The 23,595-nt window shown below is 34.4% G+C and overlaps 2 protein-coding genes, 1 non-coding gene and 1 pseudogene across 4 annotated transcripts; 3 read left to right on the plus strand and 1 right to left on the minus strand.

The window, feature by feature from the left end:
* Nucleotides 1–465: 465 nt before the first annotated feature.
* LOC107958925 (FIP1[V]-like protein) lies at nucleotides 466–9,206 on the minus strand (annotated as a pseudogene).
* A 7,446-nt stretch (nucleotides 9,207–16,652) lies between these two features.
* On the plus strand, nucleotides 16,653–20,991 carry LOC107958927 (trafficking protein particle complex subunit 5). 2 transcript variants are annotated; one of them, XM_016894844.2, is made up of 9 exons: nucleotides 16,653–16,799; nucleotides 17,983–18,057; nucleotides 18,526–18,614; nucleotides 18,780–18,843; nucleotides 19,178–19,255; nucleotides 19,428–19,504; nucleotides 19,605–19,671; nucleotides 19,754–19,861; nucleotides 20,719–20,991. In XM_016894844.2, the coding sequence occupies exons 2-9, from the start codon at nucleotides 17,986–17,988 to the stop codon at nucleotides 20,746–20,748; spliced, it is 585 nt and encodes a 194-aa protein (XP_016750333.1). In that variant the 5' UTR covers nucleotides 16,653–16,799; nucleotides 17,983–17,985; the 3' UTR covers nucleotides 20,749–20,991. The 2 variants fall into 2 exon arrangements, with proteins under 2 accessions (XP_016750333.1, XP_040968900.1); XM_041112966.1 differs by having other exon boundaries at nucleotides 16,726–16,799; nucleotides 17,939–18,057.
* Nucleotides 20,992–21,172: 181 nt separating this feature from the next.
* On the plus strand, nucleotides 21,173–21,246 carry TRNAT-AGU (transfer RNA threonine (anticodon AGU)). Its single transcript has one exon. It is a non-coding gene; the product is annotated as a tRNA-Thr (tRNA).
* A 65-nt stretch (nucleotides 21,247–21,311) lies between these two features.
* LOC107958928 (40S ribosomal protein S12) lies at nucleotides 21,312–23,231 on the plus strand. The gene is made up of 5 exons (XM_016894845.2): nucleotides 21,312–21,460; nucleotides 21,618–21,654; nucleotides 22,165–22,453; nucleotides 22,805–22,870; nucleotides 22,998–23,231. Exons 2-5 carry the CDS (start codon nucleotides 21,647–21,649, stop codon nucleotides 23,049–23,051), a joined length of 417 nt encoding a protein of 138 aa, XP_016750334.1. The 5' UTR covers nucleotides 21,312–21,460; nucleotides 21,618–21,646; the 3' UTR covers nucleotides 23,052–23,231.
* Nucleotides 23,232–23,595: the final 364 nt, after the last annotated feature.

The raw sequence follows: 23,595 nt of genomic DNA on the forward strand, positions 1-23,595 counted from the left end.
TAATTTTATAATATTTTTTAAATTTTTGAAGTTAAATTCAAGATCAGATTGATAAATTTTGTAAATATTGTGAGTAAAATTTATTAATTTTTTTATAATTAAGATTAAACTAATCGAATATATAAAATGTTAAAGGACTAAATTTGTTATTTCACCGATCAAAAAATAATTGCGTCATTATTACAAGTAGTGACAAAAAAATATAAGCCTTAACTTATCTATGGAAAGTGATTAAAATAATTTTTTTTTTTGAAATAAATGACCATGTAGAGGTTAAAATCAAACAATGTAAAGATGCAAAACAAATCCCAAAGTCAATGAAATATTTTATGGTGCAAAGGTTAAAATCAAATTAGAAGGCCCCAATTGTCAAATTTTTAATTGAATTATAAATTAATTTAAAAAATTCCAAATTTCAAATTTAGTTTAAATCCAAATTCACTGAATTAAAGAATTTGGCACAACTAATTTGAAAGCCTCTCTATTTATTTTCATTCTGACAAATGGAAGTGTTTATGAATATGGTTTAGTGGTTTACATCGCAATAGGAAGACTGAACACTGCCTATAATTGGATCTAAATCACTCAAAACAAAAATATTCCCCTTTTATCACTTTTTCTGTAAGCTGTTTCTCAAGTACAAAAGGAGGTCATAAGAATGAAAAAACAAAAAAGGGCAAGTGATTAGGATCTACTGAAGCTAATAGTACCAACCATTCATCCATCTTCTCCAAGTGTCTTCACAAGCCATTGTTGCAAATGTAAAGCATCTCATATGCTCATTGCTGGGTAGCACCAATTTTTTCTTCAAAGCTGCATTAAGCATAGAAAACAAGTTCCTCAATTAGCCCCTGAAGCCTTCAGCTTCTACACAGGTGACGGGGCCAGAAGAAAAGGGACCTCCCTCATCACACCCAGAGTTTATATCATATAATCTGAGCAGATCACCATAATTTTACACTAAATGGAATAGGTGCCACCATTTGTGATTGGTTCAGTGTTACATTCTCATGTTATTGGGGGAAAAAAGCATATGGTGGCAACATTGTTAGGATCATTCGTGATACGACTAAAACCTTGGTTCATGCCTATTCCTGGATCCCTTATGGTAACCATTTCAAAATATATGGTGTAGCCGAACCTTTGAGGTTTCCATAGTTGAAGAATCTGGGCTGCTACACCTTGCAACACAGACAGCAACAATGTAAGCTACTAATTCCAGTATTAGTTGCTGACCCACCTTCGTTTTTCGGGCTGGCCTCTCCTGTTTAATATCTGAATCGGAGGGAGTTCTTTCAGTCTTGGCCGAAGGCATCGCCTCGCTCTCCATCCTTTTTATTGCAACCGTATCTTTTTCATGGGCATTGGAAGTTTAAACCTCTCACTTCGTTTCTTCAGCTTCTCAACAGTGTCAGATGGTCTTGTATCAGCATCCCTAATTTCTAGCTCACAAACACCATTATCGTCCGACACAGAATGATGATTCTCAGCAGGTTCAATAGACTTACTGGATTCATCCGAGATTTTGTACGATCCTGAAGATCCCACATTATTAATATTTTCAATCTCCTTTAACTTCGAGGAAGTTGATGACTTGCTGTTGATATTGTAATCCCTCTTCTCATGGCTTGTCCAACGTTCCAATTTGGAGGGCCCTCGTTTCAACTCTTGCTGTTCACCATCTGAAGATGCATCTTCTCTATGTTTCCGGGAAGAGTTATACACTGGGTTCTCACTCTTCTCAGCACTTTTCAAGCCCTAACCAAGGCAAATGGTAATAATAATGATAAAAACAAAATATAATTGTTATAACTATAATAACAATGTTAATAGATTTGTCCTGCACCAAGGTCATTCCATGATTTAATCGAGAAGGGATGCTGCAATATAATACACCATCTTTATGTTTATGATGGCAAAGGGAAAGCTATGTTGCTCGGACTTTTCATTTTCACGCATGTATGAAACCAACATCTAACATATGATTCTCCAAATATAAGAAAATCGTATAAAAAATTTAATATACCCGTATTGGATACAATACCCATATCCAAACATGGATATGAGGTATGATTCTCCAAATGGCAACTTTCATCTGAAATCCAGCCTACCGTCAATATAACTTATTAGTTTCTCTCAAAAGTACAACTTTTACACATTAAAATGGAATGCCAAAAGGAGAGTAATTTTTCAATAGAGTTAAAAAAAGAACTTCTAAGGAATCCTTTCCCACCAAATCCCCCTGATTTGGAAGGTTCAAAAAAATGAAAAGTTGAAAGGTCTTCCCCCTCCCCCTTCCGAAACAGGAGAACAACAGAATTCACTTTGCAAGCCTAAAAAATAACAGAGATGATTACACCAGGTCTACGGTAAATTAAAAATATTGCTTGCTGAAACTGTTGCCCAAACTGATTGCATGATCATGGAAACAGGGATGACATGGTGTGTTCTTCTTGCAGCATTGTGAAAAAATTGAAAAGACAATAGAGCTAATGACGAGGACGATAAGATTGGTCTCATAGTGAGACTAATGCTACTTGTTAAATCCTCAGCACATGTATCAAGGATGGAGTAATTGAAACCAGGATCTCTGTTTTCGAAGAAACTGCATCAACTTTCAATAGACGATTTATCTTTATATAAGCATGCACATGTATAGGCTCATTTCCAGAAATTTGCTGCATATTTTTCTCCTTATTACTAAAGAAATATTATGTCCTTGAGTCTATAAAACATACCGTTTCATTGTTGAGACCACTTAAATCTTCATTACTTCTCTTGGCAGAACCAAAAGTGATTGGACCTCCACCTTCAGATTCTCTAGTCTTCCAAACATTTTCTTTACGTTTCTTCTCATGCCCCCTTCGGCTATCAGAACCATTGACGGCATGGTCACTCCGAGTGCTTGACCTTTCCTGCCTGGACTTTATCTCATCATTACTGAATTGATGTCCCTGTGAATATGGATCTTCGTGCCCTCTGTGGTGCGAGTAACCTTCATCATCATTCCGATCCCTTCTTTTTACCTGTTCACTGTTGCGTACTGCCTCTTTAAGTTGGTATTCTTTTTCAGAAACTCTATGTTCATCCTTTTCCCTAGTATGGCCAACCCATGCTTTGTCTTCCAAACCACAGCCACTCCTGACAGTACCCCGAACTTCTTTCTCCTGTTTTGATAAACTTTTGTCATGTGATTGCTTTAGCTTGTGCCATTCATCCCTCTCCATCCGCTTCTCAACTCTCTCTCTGTGCAACCAGACCTCACCTTTGTGCCTAACTGAATGGTGTTCGTCAAAATTGTCTCTAATTCTTTGTTGCTCATCTCTCTTACGCTGGTCTAAAATTTCATCCCTTTCTTGCTTTTTGCACCTGCTGCTAGATTCTCTCTGTCCGTGCAAGATCTCCTCTTTGTCAGCATTGACCCTCCTCAGATAATCCTCATCTTTCCTTCTTTTGTTGTGGTAATCATCGGCTGCATGATACCTACTCTTCGAATTATCATCTCTTTCCCTAAGTCTTGTACTAACATCCTTATCACGATGAACTTTATAACTGCCATTAACAAACTGTTTTCTAGAAGGTGGATAACCATCTCTTTCAGTCCTTTCATTTCCTCGAACCTTAGTCCTGTTCCTAGAACCCATTTCATCATCATGTCCTCTCTTAAAGTCCTCAGATCTATTTTTTCTGCTGTAAAGATCATCTTCTCCCCATTGCCAAGTACCATCAGTGTTGTCACACTCCCTTCGCCTATCAAAACCCTCTGTTTTAATGGGAAAATCATGTGACAAGTTAGCATCAAAGTCTCTAAGAGGATAAGAATCCTCTCCTGGAGTACCTGTCATGCGATTTCTCTCAATCTCAAGTCTCCCATCACAATATTTTCTCTGGGAACTATGATCATGTTCATCAAGATTCTTCCTGACATTCCCAACACGAGATGAATGTCCACCCTGAACGACCTCCTCCTCAGCACTCTCTGGTCGTTTCTGATAATCCCTGCTGCTGCCAGATCTTGTTTTGCTGTGTTCACTACTTCTTGCAGCCCTAGAATCCTCACCATCATCAGCATTGTGAAGCTTCCTTTGCTCCAGTTGAAAACGATTTTTTCCATTGTTCAAGGGATTGAGTGAACTCCCATCTTTATAGGTGCCATTTAACAGCTCCTTTTCAACAGGGCTTCCATCAGTTGGCTCAAGCTCATCATCAACACCATCCATACGCTCCACACTTATCTCCCTAGCATCTCTAACTAAGAAAGGAGATTTACCATCCATGCTTTCAACAGATTCTTCCTCATGTCCATCACTGAACTTATCCTGTTTACCTTGAATACGTGTCTCATGAGGGGATATTTCACCTGCTCTTCCCCGTCGTTGCCTGTGTGAAAAAGAGGGTTAATGGCATTATTCATGACAGTGTACTGTGTAGTATAAATTACCACCTCAAAAATAAACTAAAACATCAAGGTAATGAAAACCATAAAAAAGAGTAACATTCATACTCAATGTCACAACAAGCCTTTCACCCCAACTTGTATTTCTCACTTACTAACTATGAAATATCATAAAGGCATGGGATTCATGAATGTAATGGGCTCATTAAAAACAAAAATGTGTTAATGATGGCAGCAACATGAATTCATTTCTCTTCACAACCAAACATCTAGGAAATAATCCATCTGCTTAAAGGAAACAAACAATGTTGAAAACAACTACAGCTAAATATAAGTCAAAGACAGTAAAAGCATATCTATGTAAAAGCTTCTTCTTTTTTCCTACTTGAAAAATGCAAGCGGAAAGCTTATAAATCAGAACACAACCAAAACTAAGCAAATGTAGGGTCTTCAAGGTGGACAATACTTCACTACTCCACTTGAAGTAGCGTTGTAACACTCATGAGAATATTAACTTTATCCAAAAGAAATGATAATAAATTAATTCAAGGTTCATACCTCTCTTCGGGAGGAACCTCAAAGTTTCCACTAGGATGCATAGGACTCTGACCCCTAGATCCAGGACCATCTGGACGCAATGCTTCTGCAGGGAAGGGCAAAATCTTATCATCTTCAGGCACATTACTCTGGGCAGAATTAATAGCCCTCTTTCCAATTAATTTTCTCTTTCGACTATTATAAGAATCTGGAAAACCATCAAAACATTCATTATCTTCATGTGCAACTTCAGCTTCAGATACAAGATCTCCTATAAGATACTCCCTTGACAGTTCATTTTCTGTTTGGTCTTCAACACCATTCTGTGTGGAGGAATCATTGTCTAGAGTATCCTGACAGATAATCTGTTTACACAACTAAGAGTTAAACAATTTTCCAGTCTATCAATACTAAATAAGACTTGGACTAAGTGCAAATGAAACAAGGTTGACAGCTAACCTCAATAATTGCATCTAAATCACGGAGACGAGGTGGCCGTGTATCAATGGAGGGGAGGCGTTCCCCACAGCCTCCCTCCACTTGTATTGCTCTCCCAGTTGGCTGGTACAGTAAATTGAGAAAAAAAGTAGTTATTGAACAGAAAGAAATAACACAACCGGTCTAGAATACATGGAATTGTTCAGTACACTCATAAGCAAAAAGTTAGTTAATATTGGAGAACAAGGGTAGAGAAGATACAGACACAGATATCTAGCAGATATCTTAAAGCTAAGATATCAAAAAGGGTAGAGATGATACCCATAAGTATGGTTGAAGAATCAACATCTAAAAGGATGCTTTTACAATTATAATGCATGTACTATAAAACTAGCAACTGAAGCTTACAAGTGGTGGTCGAAGTTAGTTAATATTGGAGAACAAGGGTAGAGAAGATACAGACACAGAGATCTAGCAGATATCTTAAAGCTAAGATATCAAAAAGGGTAGAGATGATACCCATAATAAGTATGGTTGAAGAATCAACATCTAAAAGGATGCTTTTACAATTATAATGCATGTACTATAAAACTAGCAACTGAAGCTTACAAGTGGTGGTCGAATTCGAGCAGTTCCTTTGGTAACGTCATTTTGTCCGCCATCCAACTTTCCAAGATTAGCAGCACCAGCTCGAACCTCTTGCCCAGTTGCTGCTGCCAATTCTGGAGGCAAATCAGGATCATAACCCTAAAAGAAACCAAGAAAATTATAACAGAACCGCAGAAGTCATACCATACCATTATCCAAGTATTTAAATATTAAATGGGAACATTTTTTCAGATATTCATAAGCACCTACTTACCTGCTCTGTTCGCCCACTTTCATAAACGCGAATTTTGCTTTGCATGGTCGTCTCCAAGCGGTGTTGTTCCTACAAGATTTTAAAACCCAACCTTCTTAGACCTTAGTTCCTACAAGCATGAATAAGTTATCATTGAAACAATTACCAGTTGTTTGCAATAGTCTTTCCAGCCCTCCTCATTTAGACCAAAGTTGAAGAAGTCAGACAGATCAACACCAGAATGCTTCCATGGCTTGTCCTCAAAACTATCAATGTCAACATTGAATATGGTTCTGGAATCCACAAGGGTTAATAAAAAATTAGTCCTGCTAGAACAAAAAATAAATAAATAACTAGTCATGCAAAACCAAAAATTATGTTAAAACAGTCTGCACATGATACTAGAAGAATAAAACATAAGAAAGTACGACTGAAGCCAAACAGCATCCTGCAACAAGCAATTTGTCTCCATTTTCAGCTTCCACAAGCCATAATAAATTGGATATAGTATAAGATAATTATAGATATTAATCAATTACTTGTGAGAAGGAAGTGTAAATTCCAGCCCTCCACGCCCTGCCATATTGTTAACCCCTCCAGGCATTCCAAAACTAGGATGGAAACCTTTTTGCATAGGAGTACCAGTTTTCATTCCATGTGGTCTCCAATCACCTCTACCACAACCAGCCGTAACACTCATGATTGGACGAACCTGAGCTGAGGCAGATCCAGGACCACTAGCAATGGTTCCAGGCATTGATGCTGCACCAGGTCTTAGATACTGCATGTTCCAGAAAAGAGATTACGGCATTAATCAGAAATCCAAGTGAACAAGCATTGCAATTTTAATCTTCTACTATAAAAATTGCAGTTTACAACAGAGTATGGGACCAGTGACATATATGCAGTGAACTTTCCACTGGATAACACAATCATGAATAAGGTAAAGTTTTGCATCATATCACCAAATATTAATAAGAGACTGATAAATCAGGAACTTAAGCTAAATGAAAATAAGAAATCCACTTCATAGTATGCACCAAGGTAATAAACTAATCAAGAAACAAGGATATCGAATGATGCACTGATCATAAGACAATTGATAAGGTTGTAGTACACACACGTGCAACCAAAATGTCAATTACAAGAACAAATCTCAAGCTGCAAATAACTAAAACTCTGTGATATAACCAATTACTTGGGTTAAGAAAATCGGATCAAGTGCAAAAATGAGTTAGAACAAGTATAAGAGAAGTGTATTTCCAGCAAATGTTATGTAGTTGATGTCGCATTTCAAGAAACAGAAAACATTGTGTGTTCAATTTGCAGAGTATAACTATAATGTTATTATGCAAAATTCCATCTCTTTTAACAATATATTGATTGCACTTCTCTTTGCAGTAGCATCTGGATTTCTGTTTGAGCACAGATTACTTGACGGACATATAAACAAATAGTTTAAAACATAATTGTTTGTATTCAACAGCTCCTGCAATGAATTATTGGTGTAGGAGACACGTGAAAGATCAACAGACATATCTTCACGTATTGCATAAAAAGAAACACATTAACTAATGTGTACCTCGTCTTCAAAGGGATTACCATTGAAATAATTAGCTAATGTACCCCATAACGTTTGAAAATCAAAATTTATGACCAAACCCTTGTTTTTTTATTGCATCAGCCAACAATATGTGGAAAACTTTTGACCCGTTTTGTAAGTGAATTTTCGAGTGAAGCAATACCACTCTGGTCTTGATATTCATAGACTTCTGATCACACTACAAGCACCATCATAGGCTGGCCAAACAGACCGAAGGATTGTTTTACGGATAATCATGGTGACTTCTGAGTGCAACTTTATGATCTTCGATATTCAAATATAACATCAAAATATAATCTCCATTCGAATATTTGCCACTTGGCCAAAAAAATGGAAGAAGATACAAATGCTGTATACATCATTTCTTTCAGTACAAAGGTTACAGAAAAATAACTGTACTATATCCTAATCATTCATCAAATAATTGGGGCATATGACAAACAAAAACCCCATTTTTGTCCAAAATTCTCCAAATTGTTTGATTCAACAACAACATCGACATGTTAACACACTGACCTTAAACTGAGAATGGAACGGATGGTACCCATGATCGCTGTAACCAATTTTCGGCGCAACCACACTTCCTCCTCCACCGCAGGCGGTGCCAACCTTAGCTGCTTCTCCCCCTTCTTTCTTCTCCCCATCCGCCGCCTGGCATCCTTCTTCACCCCATTCATGCTCCTCCGTCCCTTGGTTTGCATCTGCGTCAGCCACTATCACAAGTGGGTCCTCGTCTTCGTCGTCATCGTCATCTTCGCCAATCATTCCTCCCCTTTCCATATCCATCAAGCCGAGGTTGTTGTCGTTCAACACTATCTGTAGATCATCTTCACTGTCACTATCACAACCATCGCCTTCATCGGCTTCCGCTTCACCGCCTCGAATTCCAATACCACTTTCGTTAGCATTCCATCCGGACTCTTCATGAGGAACCGGTTCGGTTAAACCCGGGAATATCGGGTCATCATAGCGGGTAGCTTCAATTCCATTACTACCCCCTTCTTCGATATCGAAATTAACGTCTTGGCCATCCGCCGGTTCGTGTTTAGAATCGAGAAACATTGGTGCAGGAGCTGAACCGCGGTTGAGATCGATTGGATGGTGGAGATGTGGGGGTGGAGGGAAAGGGTAGTGAGGTTGGGGAGCAGCGGATGACATCGTGGTAGTTGATGAGAAAGGGTGAAGAACGTCGGAGTAGAGATCTCCGAACTCATCGTCATCTTCCATTGGAAGATGAAATGAAAGTAAAGAAGAGAGGCTGAGATAGATACAAATAAAAGGGAGGAGAGTGTTAGGGAAAGGGTTTTGATTCGATCTCGCTTTTGTTATTACGATTTTACATGCATGACTTCTGTTTGTCCCTTCTTTCTTCTGCTTTTTTATCCCATATGTTTGATGTTTTAATTTAATACACCCTGCCAATTTGATTCAATGGGTAATGCATATACTTTTTTACATAACCCTTCAATTTTATAAAAAAATTATTTTTTAATTTGTGTTTTTTTATTAAAGTAACATGAAAAGGTTAATGTTATTTAATTTTAATGGCATGCATATTGATTTATTGATTGATATATAGGTATTTAATTAAATTTTAAAAGTTAAAAAATATAAAAGTATTTTTTAAATATTTTTAATAATTTAATATTTTAATTAAATGTTGGCATCTCATTCATATGACGATCTATGTGAATGTTCAACAAAAGCTAATAAAATATTAACTTTTCTATCTATTTTTTATGATTTGACAAAAAATACAAGTGTAATAAACTAAAAGAGATAAAATTTTAAATAAATAACTAAAATAATATTTTTTTATAAAATTGAAGGGCTAAAAAATCCTTTATGCTATGTTTTTCTTATCATTTTCTCTCTTCCTCCTTAACATGGTAAAAAGATGTTTAAAATTTTGTATACTCAATACATGCTTACTTGAGTATTGTGTGATTAAAACATCCATATTTGAGTATTGTGTGATTTTATTTAAAGTTTATTGGTTTTGGTTTGAGATTTTTAATTTTATTTTTCAAAATTTTTTAGTTATTTTCATGATTTTTTCTTGTTTTCCCTTCGAAGAAATTAAGAAAATTGATTTAATTTATAACTTTGAATTCGTGGAGTTATGAAGAGATTGTCATGCATTGATAGTGAAGATGATGAACATGGGATCCGAATCCATATCACATGTGATGAAGACTATAAATATCTGTTTTTTGTCACCAATAGTACTGACAATGGTATTGAAAAATAGAAGCATTCCCTGCAAAAGGGCTTCTTGAGCGCATCGTTTTTAGGTAATAACAACCACGATTTGGGATAACTTCCATATTAGGAAAGTTGTGGGGTTAAACCTAGTAAGATTAGTAGGATTCTTGGATTTGCCCCACTTTTAAGATGTCTTAGAAAGTAAAGTTTGGAGGCTTAAATACGTGTATTGTTAAGAGGTCGTTTCGTAAATTTTCTCTAGAAAACATATGTTTCCTCTCCCTCTTCTCATAAAACAAACAACACATTTGCATTTAAGTGTGTAAAGTAACACTTTTATTGTCAAAATGTATTACGTATTCATAACTCTCATGTAATTTGTAATAGCTCAAATTTCAGCGATGTCAAAAATAGTGGTTCGAGACCACCAAATTCGAAAAATGAACTCAGATTATATTATTTAATATTTATGAGCCAAATGTAGTTTTTAAAAGATTTTTGAAATAGTAAATTATGTTTTATAAAGATTTATTTGGTCAAGAAATTGAGAAAAAAAGTATCGAGATCTCGGTGTTATAAGCCGAGTCATAAATATTTTTATAAATATTTACGGAGTGCCAATAAGGTAGTATTAAAATTTTGTTAGAAAATTTTGACGTTTGGGTGATTAATTAAATAAAAAGAACTAAATTGAAAAAGGTGTAAAAGTTGCTAGAAGGATTAAATAGCTCAATTGTCAAATGAGGAAGAACCTAAAGTGAAAATAAGCCCAAATGAGATATTTTGAGTGGCAATAACTGAGAAAAATCAGGAAATGGGTGAAATAAGGGCAAAATTAGAAAGTTGCCAAAATTAGCTAAATAAAAATGGGACCAAATTGGAATATCTAGAATTCTCTTCATTTTCATCAGCTGAAAAACAGCCATGGAAGAGGGTTCAAGCTGTTTTTCATGCTTTAGCTTCATGTAAGTTTAATTCTTGCTTTCTCCTTGAAATTTCTAAGATTTCGGACTTTTACAATTGGGTCTAACTTACTATGTCATTAGTTTTTTATTCCATGGCTAATTTTTTAAGTTGCTATGAATGAGTGCTAGAAGCATATGATGAATAAATATAGAATTGGAGCTTTAATTTTGATATATGATGATTTTATCAAGTAAAATTGATGGAAATTGATTTTAGGACCTAATTATGAAAGAGATTGGAATTAAGGTCTAGTGCTAAAGTTCTGATTTTCAGGGGTTATGAAGTAGTTTAAAATGAGAGACTAAAGTATTAATTGAGAAAAATTAGCTCAGTTGAGGGGTTAATTGAGCAAGGACTGAATTGTATGAACTATGAAATTTGGGTAAAATGGAAATCAACATTTTGCATTTAAACTGTTTTAGACAGCAACAGTAGTCTAACTTTGAAAAATCACCAAAAATTGTAAAAATTAAATGAGAGGATGAATAAAATATGAAATTAAATCTTATTGAGTCTAATTTCTTATAGAAGAAACAATGTAAGCAATGGAATTGTAAATCATAAGATGTAATAAATTTTGTGAGATAATGTCAGAATGATTTCTGGTTCCGCTGTTCTAACTTTGGAAAATCATAAAAAATTGAAAAAAAATAATTATGGGCTTAAATTTATATTTTTAGAATCCTGAATGAGTCTATTTTCAAGATAAACAAACAGAAACATTATTCGAAGGGTCGAAACTGTTAGACAGTAGAACAAGGGTGACTTTAAAGAATAAACTGTACTTATTGGCTAAACCAAAAATTCTGAAAATTTTATCGTAAGAAGATATGTAAGTCTAATTTCAGGGAAAATTAGTGGATCTTAATTTGGAGCTCCATAGCTCAAGTTAAAAATAATTTAGTGACCATGACACGAATGGACAGCTTTGGAATATAAATATAAGTAAATAGTGAAATTATAGATAATGTTACTTATAAGTGTGTTATATACATTAAGGATGTGGAATGGAGAGGAGGAGGAGGAAAATATGTGAGTGACTTATGCATAAATTGATAATATGCTCGATTATATTTGGTAAATGTTAAACTTTGTTAAAATGAAAAATGTTATAAATTCATGTTTGAATTAAATGTTATATATGTTAAAGAATAATTTGAATATTTGATATTGCCTAATAAATGAATATCCGATATCGCTTAGTAAATGTCAAGCCAAATATATATAATAATAATAATAAAGGTTATCAGTGGAACATGTGTGAAAGAATGTGGTAAATATTTTCATGGTTATTGTTGAACTCATTCACATGAATCTGTCATTTGAAATTGTGATAGACAGGAAGATATAGTGAATGACATGCTTATGTATGGTTATATATTTGATATATGGAGACATGAGACTATGATATATGAACATGAAATATATTTTATAAATGTGTTCGTTCATAATTATAAAATTGTGCAACTCAAGTGTACTATTTGTATAAAGATAGTATTTCAAATGATTTGATGAATAAAGCTCCAATGTGAGATAGTCCGAAATCAAGACAAATTGTTATGAAAGCGTATTTAAAATACATAGATATGATTGTTATAAGTTATGTGAATAAATGATGTGTAAAGATATATGCATATGAGAAATTTAATGAAAGTTGAGCCCATACATGTTTCTTGATATTTATATGAATTATATGACAAATAATGTGATAAGAATATGTATTAGGGCTCATGATCAATACGAATAATTATGCTTTGCATAATTATGTTGAATATAGAGAAGCGGTAAGTTAATTACCATGTTATACGAATTTATTAAATATTACATGTTTATTTTGTTTTACTTTTTTCCCTAATTAATAATGATTCGATAAGCTCTGGTAATGCCTCGAGCCTTGTTCCGATGACGGATATGGGTAGGGGGTGTTACATAATTTGTTATTATATTTACTTATTATATACTTTTCTTCCACTATTTGTGTTCAAATAACTTCTTTCTCTTCCACTATCCATTTTTTGTCACTCATTCACCTCATTTCCTTAATAATTTTCCTTTGGTTACTTCATTTAAGGTTATAGATAAATGACCAAATGTTTAATCTCGGGTTTTTTTTTGAGATATATTCGAAAAGTAAAGTATTCTCTAAATTATTTCATAACTTCCATTTTTTTATCATACATTGCTTTCATCACCATTGTTGATATAAGTGTATGATAAATGGAAAGAAAGTGGTGGTAACAAAGAGGTTAGTTCACTTAAATAAGCAGAAAGTTAAAAAAGGAGGGGAGTAGAGGAGGAGTAAAGGTGATAGAGATTGAGTGTAGCAAGCAAGTGCTTAGGGTTGCTGAGAAGGCGAAGATCCTTTCCTCATTATTCTTCTAGGCATTTATAGGGAGGGTCGCGTGCTCAATTTCATGCCTGGTGATGCCACCTCATCGAAAATATCGACGATGGCCTGCTTGTGTGGTAAACTAGGTGACAAGTCGATTGTCCTCAAATGTGGTACTGTTCTGATATTCTATTAGTTAATATAGTACTAGGTTCTTATGTAACGTTCCCCTACCCGAGACCGTTGCCGGAGTCAAGCAGGAGACATTACAAAACTTATCTTAGCACTTAAACAGTTTTCGTAGTAAACTATCCATCTGCGTCATGGTCGTTAAAAAATCATATCTCGAGTTACGAAACACGAAATCCAATTCCGTAAATTTTTCCTGAAACTAGACTCATATATCTACTTACTAATTTTTTTCTAGAATTTTTGGTCAGGCCAATTAGTACAGTTTATTAGAAGAAGTCTCCCCTGTTTCAGGGTTTGGCTACTCTGACCCTTGTGCACTACGAATCAAATTTCTTCCTGTACAGAAATCCAATGACTATTCCATTTGTTTCAATTAAAAATAGACTCAATAAGGAATCCATACAAATAAAGTTTGAGTCCTAATTCTTAATACACAATTTATGGTGAATTTCTAAAATCAGAACAGAGAATCTAGAAATTGTTCTAACCCTGTTTCACCAAAACGTAAATATCTCATAAAATACAACTCTTTTACCTAATTTGTTTCTTCCATATAAAAATAGATTCATTAAGCTTCAATTAAAAATTTTATTCATTATCTAATTCACTTTATACTATTTTTGGTATATTTTCAAAGTTGGACTACCGCTACTGTCCAAATCTGTTTTAGTAAAAAATGTTGATAATTAAGTTTATAACATCTTCATTTCTTCTCTCTACAACATTTACCAACAATTCCTCTTATTACTCTCCACTAACATATCAAAACATACCATACTTAAGGTTTTGGTAACATTTACAAAACATACCAAAATATCACTTAACAACTTAGATACTTTCAAAATGACCAAAAGACATCCTAGGTACAATGCCATTTTCCAAAAAGATAGAAACTTCACCAATTTGAGTTCGGGGATCGGCTTGTATGCTGAGTCCTTATACTTTCGTACCTAGCCTGCGCACGGAAACAAACCGTACGCTGAGAATACTCTCAGTGGTATTTCTATAAACAATAGCTTAATCAACTTTAAAACATGGTAATTCAAACACATTATTGCTATTATTCAATATCAATCAGTACTTTAATAATCTTTACTTTATTTACCCTTATTAACATAACTCGGACACTGACGGATACACGGATCCAACCCACGCTCCGGGATAAGCACATAGTGCTTCATCGGAACAAATCCGGAACTTTAACATTATAGTACACAAAGTACTTTATCGGAACAAATCCGGAACTTTAACAGTAGTCGACACATAGTGTCTCATCGACTCAATGTCGGAATATCCCAATACTTTCAATTCCTATGACATGTCAGCTATATCCGACTAGCCCGACACTGCTAATAGGGCATTCAAAATCACATTCATTTCAATATGGTAAAAATACTTACCTCATTCACATTTTAATACAATATAAATATCAAATATAGCAATAACGATTAAGCTCGGTTTATAGAAATACAAACCACTATTTATCGAATTTAATCGATATCTTCGTTCACTTTCTCTTTTCCCTTCTTTGATGACGTATCCGGTGCTACGTTTGCTACTAACAATCATATAATTAAAATCATCAATATACTAATTCATAAAACACATTTTCACTTTCTATCAAACTTTTACAAAAATTCCAATTTCGTCCTTTTTCCATTACTAATCTTTTTTTCTTTAACTTAAGCTTCATATTCTCTTTTAATCAACCCATTAACAATTTCTAACTCATAAAATTCATTATAAAACATAAATTTTGAGCTCTATTCAACTTAATCCCTATTTAAACTTAACTTAAAATTCTTTTAATAAATCACTCAATTTTCACTTCTAACTTCAATTTCTATCAATTTAACCCATAAAACCTCAAATTATTCAACTAAATCAATATCTAAAAATTTTCTATTTTTCTTCATTTTAACCTCATACATGTAGAACTTTGAATTAGGCATCCATAAACATAAAAATCATAAGAAAATGAGCTAAAACAACTTACCAATTAAACTTTAGGGCCTTAATCCTCAAATTTTCCTTTTCTATTTCTTTCTTTCTTTCCTTCTTTCTTTCTCACGTTTGCTCTCTGTAACTTTTCTATCTTTCTTTCTTTCTCTTTTTTTTAACTTACTCATAAATCTATATTCAATATAATAATATTAATAATATAATATAATTCTAATAAAATAACTTAATCTATAAGAAAAACTACTTTAACACATTTAATATCTTTATCAACTATTACACATGTTATTCAATATTAACACACACATGTCACTTAGGGTCTAATTGCTAGATTAGTCCCTTTATTAATCTTTAATCTATAATTAAACTTTTATACCGTATGCAATTTAGTCCTTTAAACTAAATTCAAGCTACTTCACTTAATTAAACACTAAATAACCATTCAACTATAATTCATAAATATTTCTAATAAATATTCATGAATTAATTTCACGAAAACAGTACTCAAGACTCAATTTCCGATACTGTAACTTTCGGTTCATTACATCTTATGTCTTAGTGGTTTCTGGTGGTCCATTCTTGGTAGTAAGTGTATTCATACTAAAATAATGTAGCTTGGTGGGCGAGACATAAGGGTGACCAACTAGTTGATTGAAGACACAATACTATCTAGGTTATCTTCAAGCGAGGAGCTAGATGACTGATGCAAGGGCCAGGCTGGGCCATGGCTCGGTTTGTAAAAAAATCAAACCCAAGCCTGTTTTTGAGTCAGCTTAGCCTACCCAAAAGTCCATTTCACTATTCAAAAAATAATAAAATATTAAAAATGATATTTTTAATTAATATTTTATATGCTTTTATAATTAACTTTTTAAAAAAATTATTTAAATTGAATTCAGGTCAACTCGCCTCACATGCAAAAATTATTGTCTAAATTTAATCCTAATTGAACCAGGCCTGCTGAATCAGGCGGGCTATCGGCCTTGAACATGTCTAGTAGTACCACTTGTCCGGGTAAGAAAGAAAATTAAAATGCATTCTTATATTAATCCATGCATATATTTTGTTTACCTTCATCAGTTCATTTTTTAATAATATTTAAAAAATAAAAGAACTATTTCTTAAGCCCTAAGCAAAACGACGAGGCCCAATTGATAATAAATAGAGAAGGCATGAGGCTTTCTTTAAGCGAGCCCAATTTAATTTCCAATATTTTTTTATTATAATAAAAACCCTTTTTCTTTTAGTTTTTTCATACTCGTAGTACATACAAATCGATCGATTCCTGCTCCTCAGATCGTTAAGAAATCTGAAGACCCATATGCTATAACAGGTACCCATTCTACGAAACAAATCGTTCCTGTTTATCAATTTGTAAATGTACTTATATATTTTTTCGAGATGAATTACTGTTCTTTGCAGTATTGTCGAAATTCTCTATATGAAGTTTTTATCTCGAATTTATCGGTTCCTTTGGGAATCCCAGAAAAAGAATACATTTCTTTGCTAGATCGTGATGATATTAGTTTTGTGGGTCATCTTTGGTTACATTAGTGACCATTTGATTGGGAAAGAATAATTGGGTTGATCTTGCTTTCGATCACTGATGAGTAATTACTAAATATCTGAATTGTAGAATCAAGTTATGTGTTTTTATTTGGTTAATTTTACTGGTTTGAAATGATAACTGTGGAGCTGGAATTGTAGTGTTTCATCACTTTGATCACAGCCGTTTCACATACAGAGTCTGGTGATTCCTTCAGCGTCTGTCTCCCTTCTGTTTTATGTTTCCGTTTCAGCTACCAGTAGCCCAAAACTAAATAAGTAATACTAAGGCCATGAAAATGAGGTGGTATCCTTTGTGGCTTTTCCAGCCAACTTATATACTTATTTAACAAGGAATGCTTAAATTCACTAAAAATAAGATCTGATACTCTATTCCTCAAGGCAAATAAGTTTCCAGCTTCTACAGATAACCATTTGAGATTCAAAGCTGATTTCTCTGACTTACTGCCTCCCATGGTGTAGTCCAATCAACAGAGAAATGCTCATCTAGAGATTTCTTTTCAAAGAATTCAGCTTTTGTTTTGATTCTTGTGGTCTTAGTTATTTGGTCTTGGTCCTAACTCCTGAGTGTCGATTGTCAATAGCCTCACTGTTCTCATCCCACCATTACATTTAGTGTCAGAAGTTGGAAATCTTGGAGTTTTAAACCTGCTTTTTACCCAATCAGCTGATTTATCACGATTAAATTCTTCAATTCGAAGGGAGAGATCCGAACTTGGACCAACTGCTTTGGAAAAAGGGCTTTTATAAACAAATGCCCTAGGGTCCCAGATCTTTATTGCAAGTAAATAAATCCAATCAGCTATTATATCACAATTAAATTCTTCAATTGTTCAAAATGGACTTCACAGTGAAGTACTTGCTCGATGTTTCACATACCTGATAGCTGACATTTTTGTCCCGCAGTTTTATAGCAGCCAAACAGAAAATAATATTTTCTTTTCCTGTAGACAATGATTGGAGTTGGGAAGATAAAGCAATACTCAAACATCCTTGAGAAGCCCCTTAGCAAGGGCAAACAAGAGGTTCCTTCACTCTCTCTTGATATCTCTTCCTCTTATGTTATGCTGAAATGCATCAGAAAATGATAAAGTTTAAACTAGAGACTTGCTTTTTCTTTTCCCTTATTTTATTTAAACTGTAAATTCGTATTCTTAGCAAGCAACCTGAGTTTCAGATTGTTTCAATAATTCACCTTTTTCTTCTTGTTACAATATTTGACATCTATTGAGTTTGTTTCCTTTAACTTTTATTTTCTCTTTGAATTATTTGATTTATCCATTAAATTAGTCGAGAAATTATGATCAAATGAGGCAAATTAGTCTCAAAATAAGAAAAAAATAAATCCGTTGAGATCTTATTACTTTAGAAAATAGAAAAGGTGTTTGCATAAACCAAAACTAATCAAATCAATAGTAGCTTTTATTGAGGATTTGTTTTAAATCAATTTGGAGTCTAAATTTGAACTGTTGAATGTTGTGCTTCCATTTCAGGTTAGCTTGAGTGCCTTTACATTTTTGTTCTCTGAGCTTGTTCAGTACAATCAAACTCGGGTTGACAACATTGCTGAATTAGAAAGAAGGTACTTTTTCTTAATGTTTTATAGTTGAAGCTCATCATTGCTGACTGATCTTGAGATCTGATTATTTCACATTAAAGCTAATATTGGGATTTGGGATGATGCTTAGTTCAGTCAATGGCTCTTCTTTGTCAATGAATCTAATATCTTTCATGGGAAATGGATCAGGCTGGAGGATGCAGGGTATGCTGTTGGGGCTCGAGTTCTTGAACTTTTATGCCATAGGGATAAGGTACAACACATTCATAGACTATACCTCAGATTGCTATCACAACAAGGTTCTCTTTTTTATTTTTCACTAGCATTCTTAAGGTGCTACTTGCAAGTTGGACATCTACCACTCCTAGTTTTGGTAATGAGGTGAGAAAGTTTTGATGTAATACTAGAATGCTGGCCTAACACACCTTTTATGCTTGGTGGTTGTTATTTCAATTATGTTTGCATTCATATTTTTTATCTGGGTTTAGCAATGTGTTTGCATAAATGTGTGCTCATTTGTGTGTATACTTATGCTCTTATATGGTGTCAGCGCCAGTACTATGAACCTATGCTTTTTTATGCCTCAGGGGAATAGAAGGGAGACACGATTGTTGGGTATTTTATCCTTTGTGCACAGCACTGTCTGGAAGGTGTTATTTGGAAAGGTAAGTTGCAATCTTGTCTGCTGTTGAAACAATTGAAAGTTTGATGATACCGTCATATGGAATTTGGCTAGTTTCTTAGAAGCCTATAGGCATGAGAAGTTTAGCTGGCATTTGCTTAAAATCAATGTAGTCTTAATGCTTCTCTTACCAGCTTTTTTTTGTACCATGTTAGGTGGCTGACTCTCTTGAGAAGGGCACTGAACATGAAGACGAATACATGATCAGTGAGAAAGACCTCCTTGTGAACAAGTTATGCATTGCTCATCACTCTTAGTTTATAATGCCATTGTTTCAATTAACTTGACCTCTTGTCCTAGATAAGTAACCAACTGGTCTGTTTGCATTGTAGGTTTATTTCAATTCCAAGAGACATGGGGACCTTTAATTGTGGGGCATTTGTTGCTGGAATAGTGAGGGTAAGTGTTGCCTTCATTTTGTGTATAAAATGAATGATCTGGTGGAAAGAAGCTCTTATAGGCTCTCTTTGTTGGTTGGAAGGGTGTTCTTGATGGTGCAGGATTTCCAGCAGTAGTAACAGCTCATTTTGTACCCATGGAGGGGCTGCAAAGACCTCGGACAACTATTTTGATAAAGTTTGCTGAAGAGGTAGGCACCACTCGTTTGCTATTGTAAAATGTATTTGATGCTTGGTCTGATGTGTATGATTCATTAAATATTATCTAGCATACTTTTTTGTTTATGATTGACAAAATGTATAAAGGCGTCTATTCATATGTTTAAATCTCTATGGGATCAAAATCTGTCTTACCCAAAAATAAAATGATATACAGGTAAGACTATCAAAATACTATTGAGACTGTTGCTCCTGATGTGAAAGAAGAGTTGGTTATGCTAAACAATCAGTATATAGAGTTCAGTTTTTCATAATTTATTTTAGTATAATACAATATGTTTATGTTCCCATTTGCTAAACAATAGTCAGCTGGTAATGCAACTCTCTTTTTCTTGTACTTTTAGAAAAAAAAGTTGCGACACTGCTGCTATCCATTTCAAAAGTAACATATTTCAATTCCTATCATCATCATACTTGCTAAAGGATGAAGGTCCAAATATGTTTCCTGTTCTTCTTCTGTTATATTTGAAGAATGCTATGTTGTCAGTCTGATACTGGTATATGACTGAAATGGATATTTATATATATATTTTAATATCCTTGAAGAACTATAGTCTGTATCATGTTGGACATGAATACATTGGACTAAGAAGAGTTGGAGTGACTTAGGAAAGAGGCATTGAGGCCCAAAATGCAACATGTAACTACTAGTTTCTCTTAGAATATGCTGTTATTACTGTTTGTTTTGCTTAACATTCTGTGTCATAGTATATCAACTTGCTACATCCATATTACTGAAGACGGTTTTTCAAATTAGTTCTGAGTTGATGTGTACATGTATATACTGGATTTAAGATTGATCCTGCTCCATTATTGCTGCTTTAACCAGGTATTGCAAAGAGAAGCGAGATTAGGTTGATTATTATGCCTGGGGTTCTCTTGAGTTGTCCATGTACTGCAAAATCGTGAAGGAAACACTGAACACTCCGGATGCTTTGTTAATCTAATAACATGGATTAGTGATGGTTTGTGTATTATGGCAACAATGGTAGAAAAAGATTATTACATTTAAAAGTAAAAATGTCATCTTTACTGCTAGTTTTTTCTTGATATGACCTCAAATGGATTATTACCGAGAATACGAATTTGCTTGTTTTGTGGATTTTCTTTTTAAATGAATTTTGTTGCTTCGAAATTTGATAATGAATTATCTTTCGAATTTTCTATTTTTTCCCAGGGAACATTTTCTTGATACAGAAGTACCTATCGTACGTTTGACATATGGTGGGTCCATTGTGTATGTAAAGAATAAGTTGTAACTAAAAAAGTCACCTGTCAATTAAGCTTTCATAGCTCAGTTGGTTAGAGCACCCGTTTAGTAAGCGGGAGGTCTTGAGTTCGACTCTGAATGAAAGCATTGGGCTTTTTATTTTACATCCGTGGGCTTTAATATGGGCCAAGTCATTGGTCTTGGGTTGGATCATGGAAGCAATTGGTTCGTTGACGTTTAATTTCTTTCTCACCTTCTGTTTTTATTTTAACCCTAAAAACCAAAAACCCTAAACATTCCTCCGCCACCCAACAGATCAATTCGTTGAGGGCTCCCCGCTCTTCATTTTCTTTACTCTCAGGTCAGCGCCTTAATCTTCGTTTCCTCCTGCTGTTTTTCTTACATTGTCATCTAACGTTTCCTTTGATTTCTTCACCCAAAATTACTGAACGAATTTTTTTTTTTAGCTGAAATATCTGCTTGTTTGACTTTGTCTCTTTTTTTTTTCCTGAAAGCAGAAGCCCCGATCCCATCTTCAACTCCAAAAATGTCGGGGTAAGTGACAACTCTATAAAGATTCAAGACCATGTTTAGTAGAATGTCGGTGTTTTTTTTTCCCCATGAAATTTGTGCAAGCTGTACTTATTGGATTTGTTTAATTACCTACGTATGGCTTCAAATTGCTCAAGTTTTCCCTACATAGACTTTGGGCTTCGTTTGCTTTTGTGCGGGATGAATTGCTATGATATCTGTGAATGCTAGTATAGATTGCACAGTGTGTGTTTTTATATTGTATACTTGCTTCAGTTGTTGTTTGCTTCTTCTTTTTTTCAGTATCTGTTAGAAATACTTAGTATCTTAAGATCGTATTAACTATATGTTTCTGCATTGCTAGGAGTTGTAGATAGTATTTCAATTTTGTCCCATTTTGAGATTACATTCCTAACTCGTCAGTCTATACCCTAGCTTTTATTTCTTTGACAGACTTTGTCTTTATCACTCTCATATCTCTCTTTATAATGTCTGCATGTATTTATTCTGTGCTCTTGCCTATGGCTTTTGCAGAGAAGAGGTTGCCGTTGCCCAACCAGAGGCACCCGCTACTCTTGGTGAGCCAATGGACATCAACACAGCCTTGCCTCTTGTGGTGAGGAAGTCCCAAGCTCATGGTGGGCTTGCTCGTGGCTTACATGAAGCTGCCAAGGCAATTGAAAAGCACAATGCACATCTTTGTGTTTTGGCCGATGACTGTGACCAACCTGATTTTGTTAAGCTGGTCAAGGCACTCTGCGCTGACCATAATGTTAAGGTGCTACGTGCACCTAGTGCAAAAGCTCTTGGCGAGTGGGCTGGTGTAAGTCACATTTCATTGTTCATTAAGTCACATTTCATTGCTCATTCGTGTTTAATTTATTTCCTTGCATATCTGGACATGCTGAGAGCACCAAATGATGTTCTAATATCGTGCATGTTCCCAGTATGACTTGTTCTTAGTTTAGGTGTATCTTGTGAAATTAGTATCAATTTGTTTTTCGTTAAGACTTTATTCTTAACCTATGAACTTGTGTGTTTGTATGGCATGGAACATTGAGTTATTTATCTCCTACAAATCCCTTTGACCATGTATCCCGAGTGAATGTTACTACATATTACTCTGACTCTGTCCTATAAAAAGAGACTAATTGCGCATCGCCTCTGCATGCAGTTGTGTAAGATAGATTCTGAAGGGAAAGCACGGAAAGTAGTTGGTTGCTCTTGCGTAGTTGTGAAGGTATGAGCATATACATGAATCACATATTTGCAAATTTCTATTTTAATTGTTTCATCAACCCTATATCTAGAAAATTTAGAAAGGATTTATGATTCTTGGGATGATTTTATTATTCTTTTTCCTGCAGGATTACGGTGAACAACACGAGGGTGTCGAAGTTGTTCAGCAGCACAAGGATTAAGTAAAGAGGATGGTTTCTTTGGTAGAATCAGAGTTTAATTTTGGCCATTCATGATATTTGCTTAAGTAATTTTGTTTTTTCAAAGGCAGAACTTCTTGGTGTTTCTTATGTATGCTACCTTTCTCATTTTAAATTACTGGCAAACCATTTGGAAATCCAACAATTTTTAACTCTTGTTTCTGTTTGTTTGTCTTTTTTTTTTTCACCTGTCTCTCGAACAGTTATTTATTTATCTATTTGGGGGTTCAATTCTCTCAAACGTATATGAGTTAGGTTTTCTTTGGGCCTAACTAAGTTCGATGCAAGATGTCTCATGTTGTTCGCTGGCTTAATTAGGTTTGAGTAAATTCATTATTTATTTAGTAAAAAATGAAATTGATTTTCATGTTTTGAGCTAGATAATTTGTTTACAACTTTGAATTCATATTGAAGTTTCGTTACAAATAAAAAAGGAAAGTCTGATTTGACAGCTTAAGTTGTAAGGGGTCAGTTTGATAATTAACTAAATTTTAGGGTCTATTTAATAAATCATTGAAAATTTTTA

The sequence above is a fragment of the Gossypium hirsutum genome, chromosome A05 (genome assembly GCF_007990345.1).
Source record: "Gossypium hirsutum isolate 1008001.06 chromosome A05, Gossypium_hirsutum_v2.1, whole genome shotgun sequence".
Lineage (NCBI taxonomy): Eukaryota > Viridiplantae > Streptophyta > Magnoliopsida > Malvales > Malvaceae > Gossypium > Gossypium hirsutum.

Bases quoted from the DNA above. Each gene is read 5' to 3' on its own strand.
- LOC107958927 (XM_016894844.2), top strand. From the start codon at position 17,986: ATGATTGGAGTTGGGAAGATAAAGCAATACTCAAACATCCTTGAGAAG. The intron at 18,058-18,525 runs GTTCCTTCACTC...CTTCCATTTCAG, and splicing joins TTAGCAAGGGCAAACAAGAG to GTTAGCTTGAGTGCCTTTAC. The intron at 19,256-19,427 runs GTAAGTTGCAAT...GTACCATGTTAG, and splicing joins GGAAGGTGTTATTTGGAAAG to GTGGCTGACTCTCTTGAGAA.
- LOC107958928 (XM_016894845.2), top strand. The intron at 22,454-22,804 runs GTAAGTCACATT...CTCTGCATGCAG, and splicing joins CTCTTGGCGAGTGGGCTGGT to TTGTGTAAGATAGATTCTGA. The intron at 22,871-22,997 runs GTATGAGCATAT...TTTTTCCTGCAG, and splicing joins GCTCTTGCGTAGTTGTGAAG to GATTACGGTGAACAACACGA.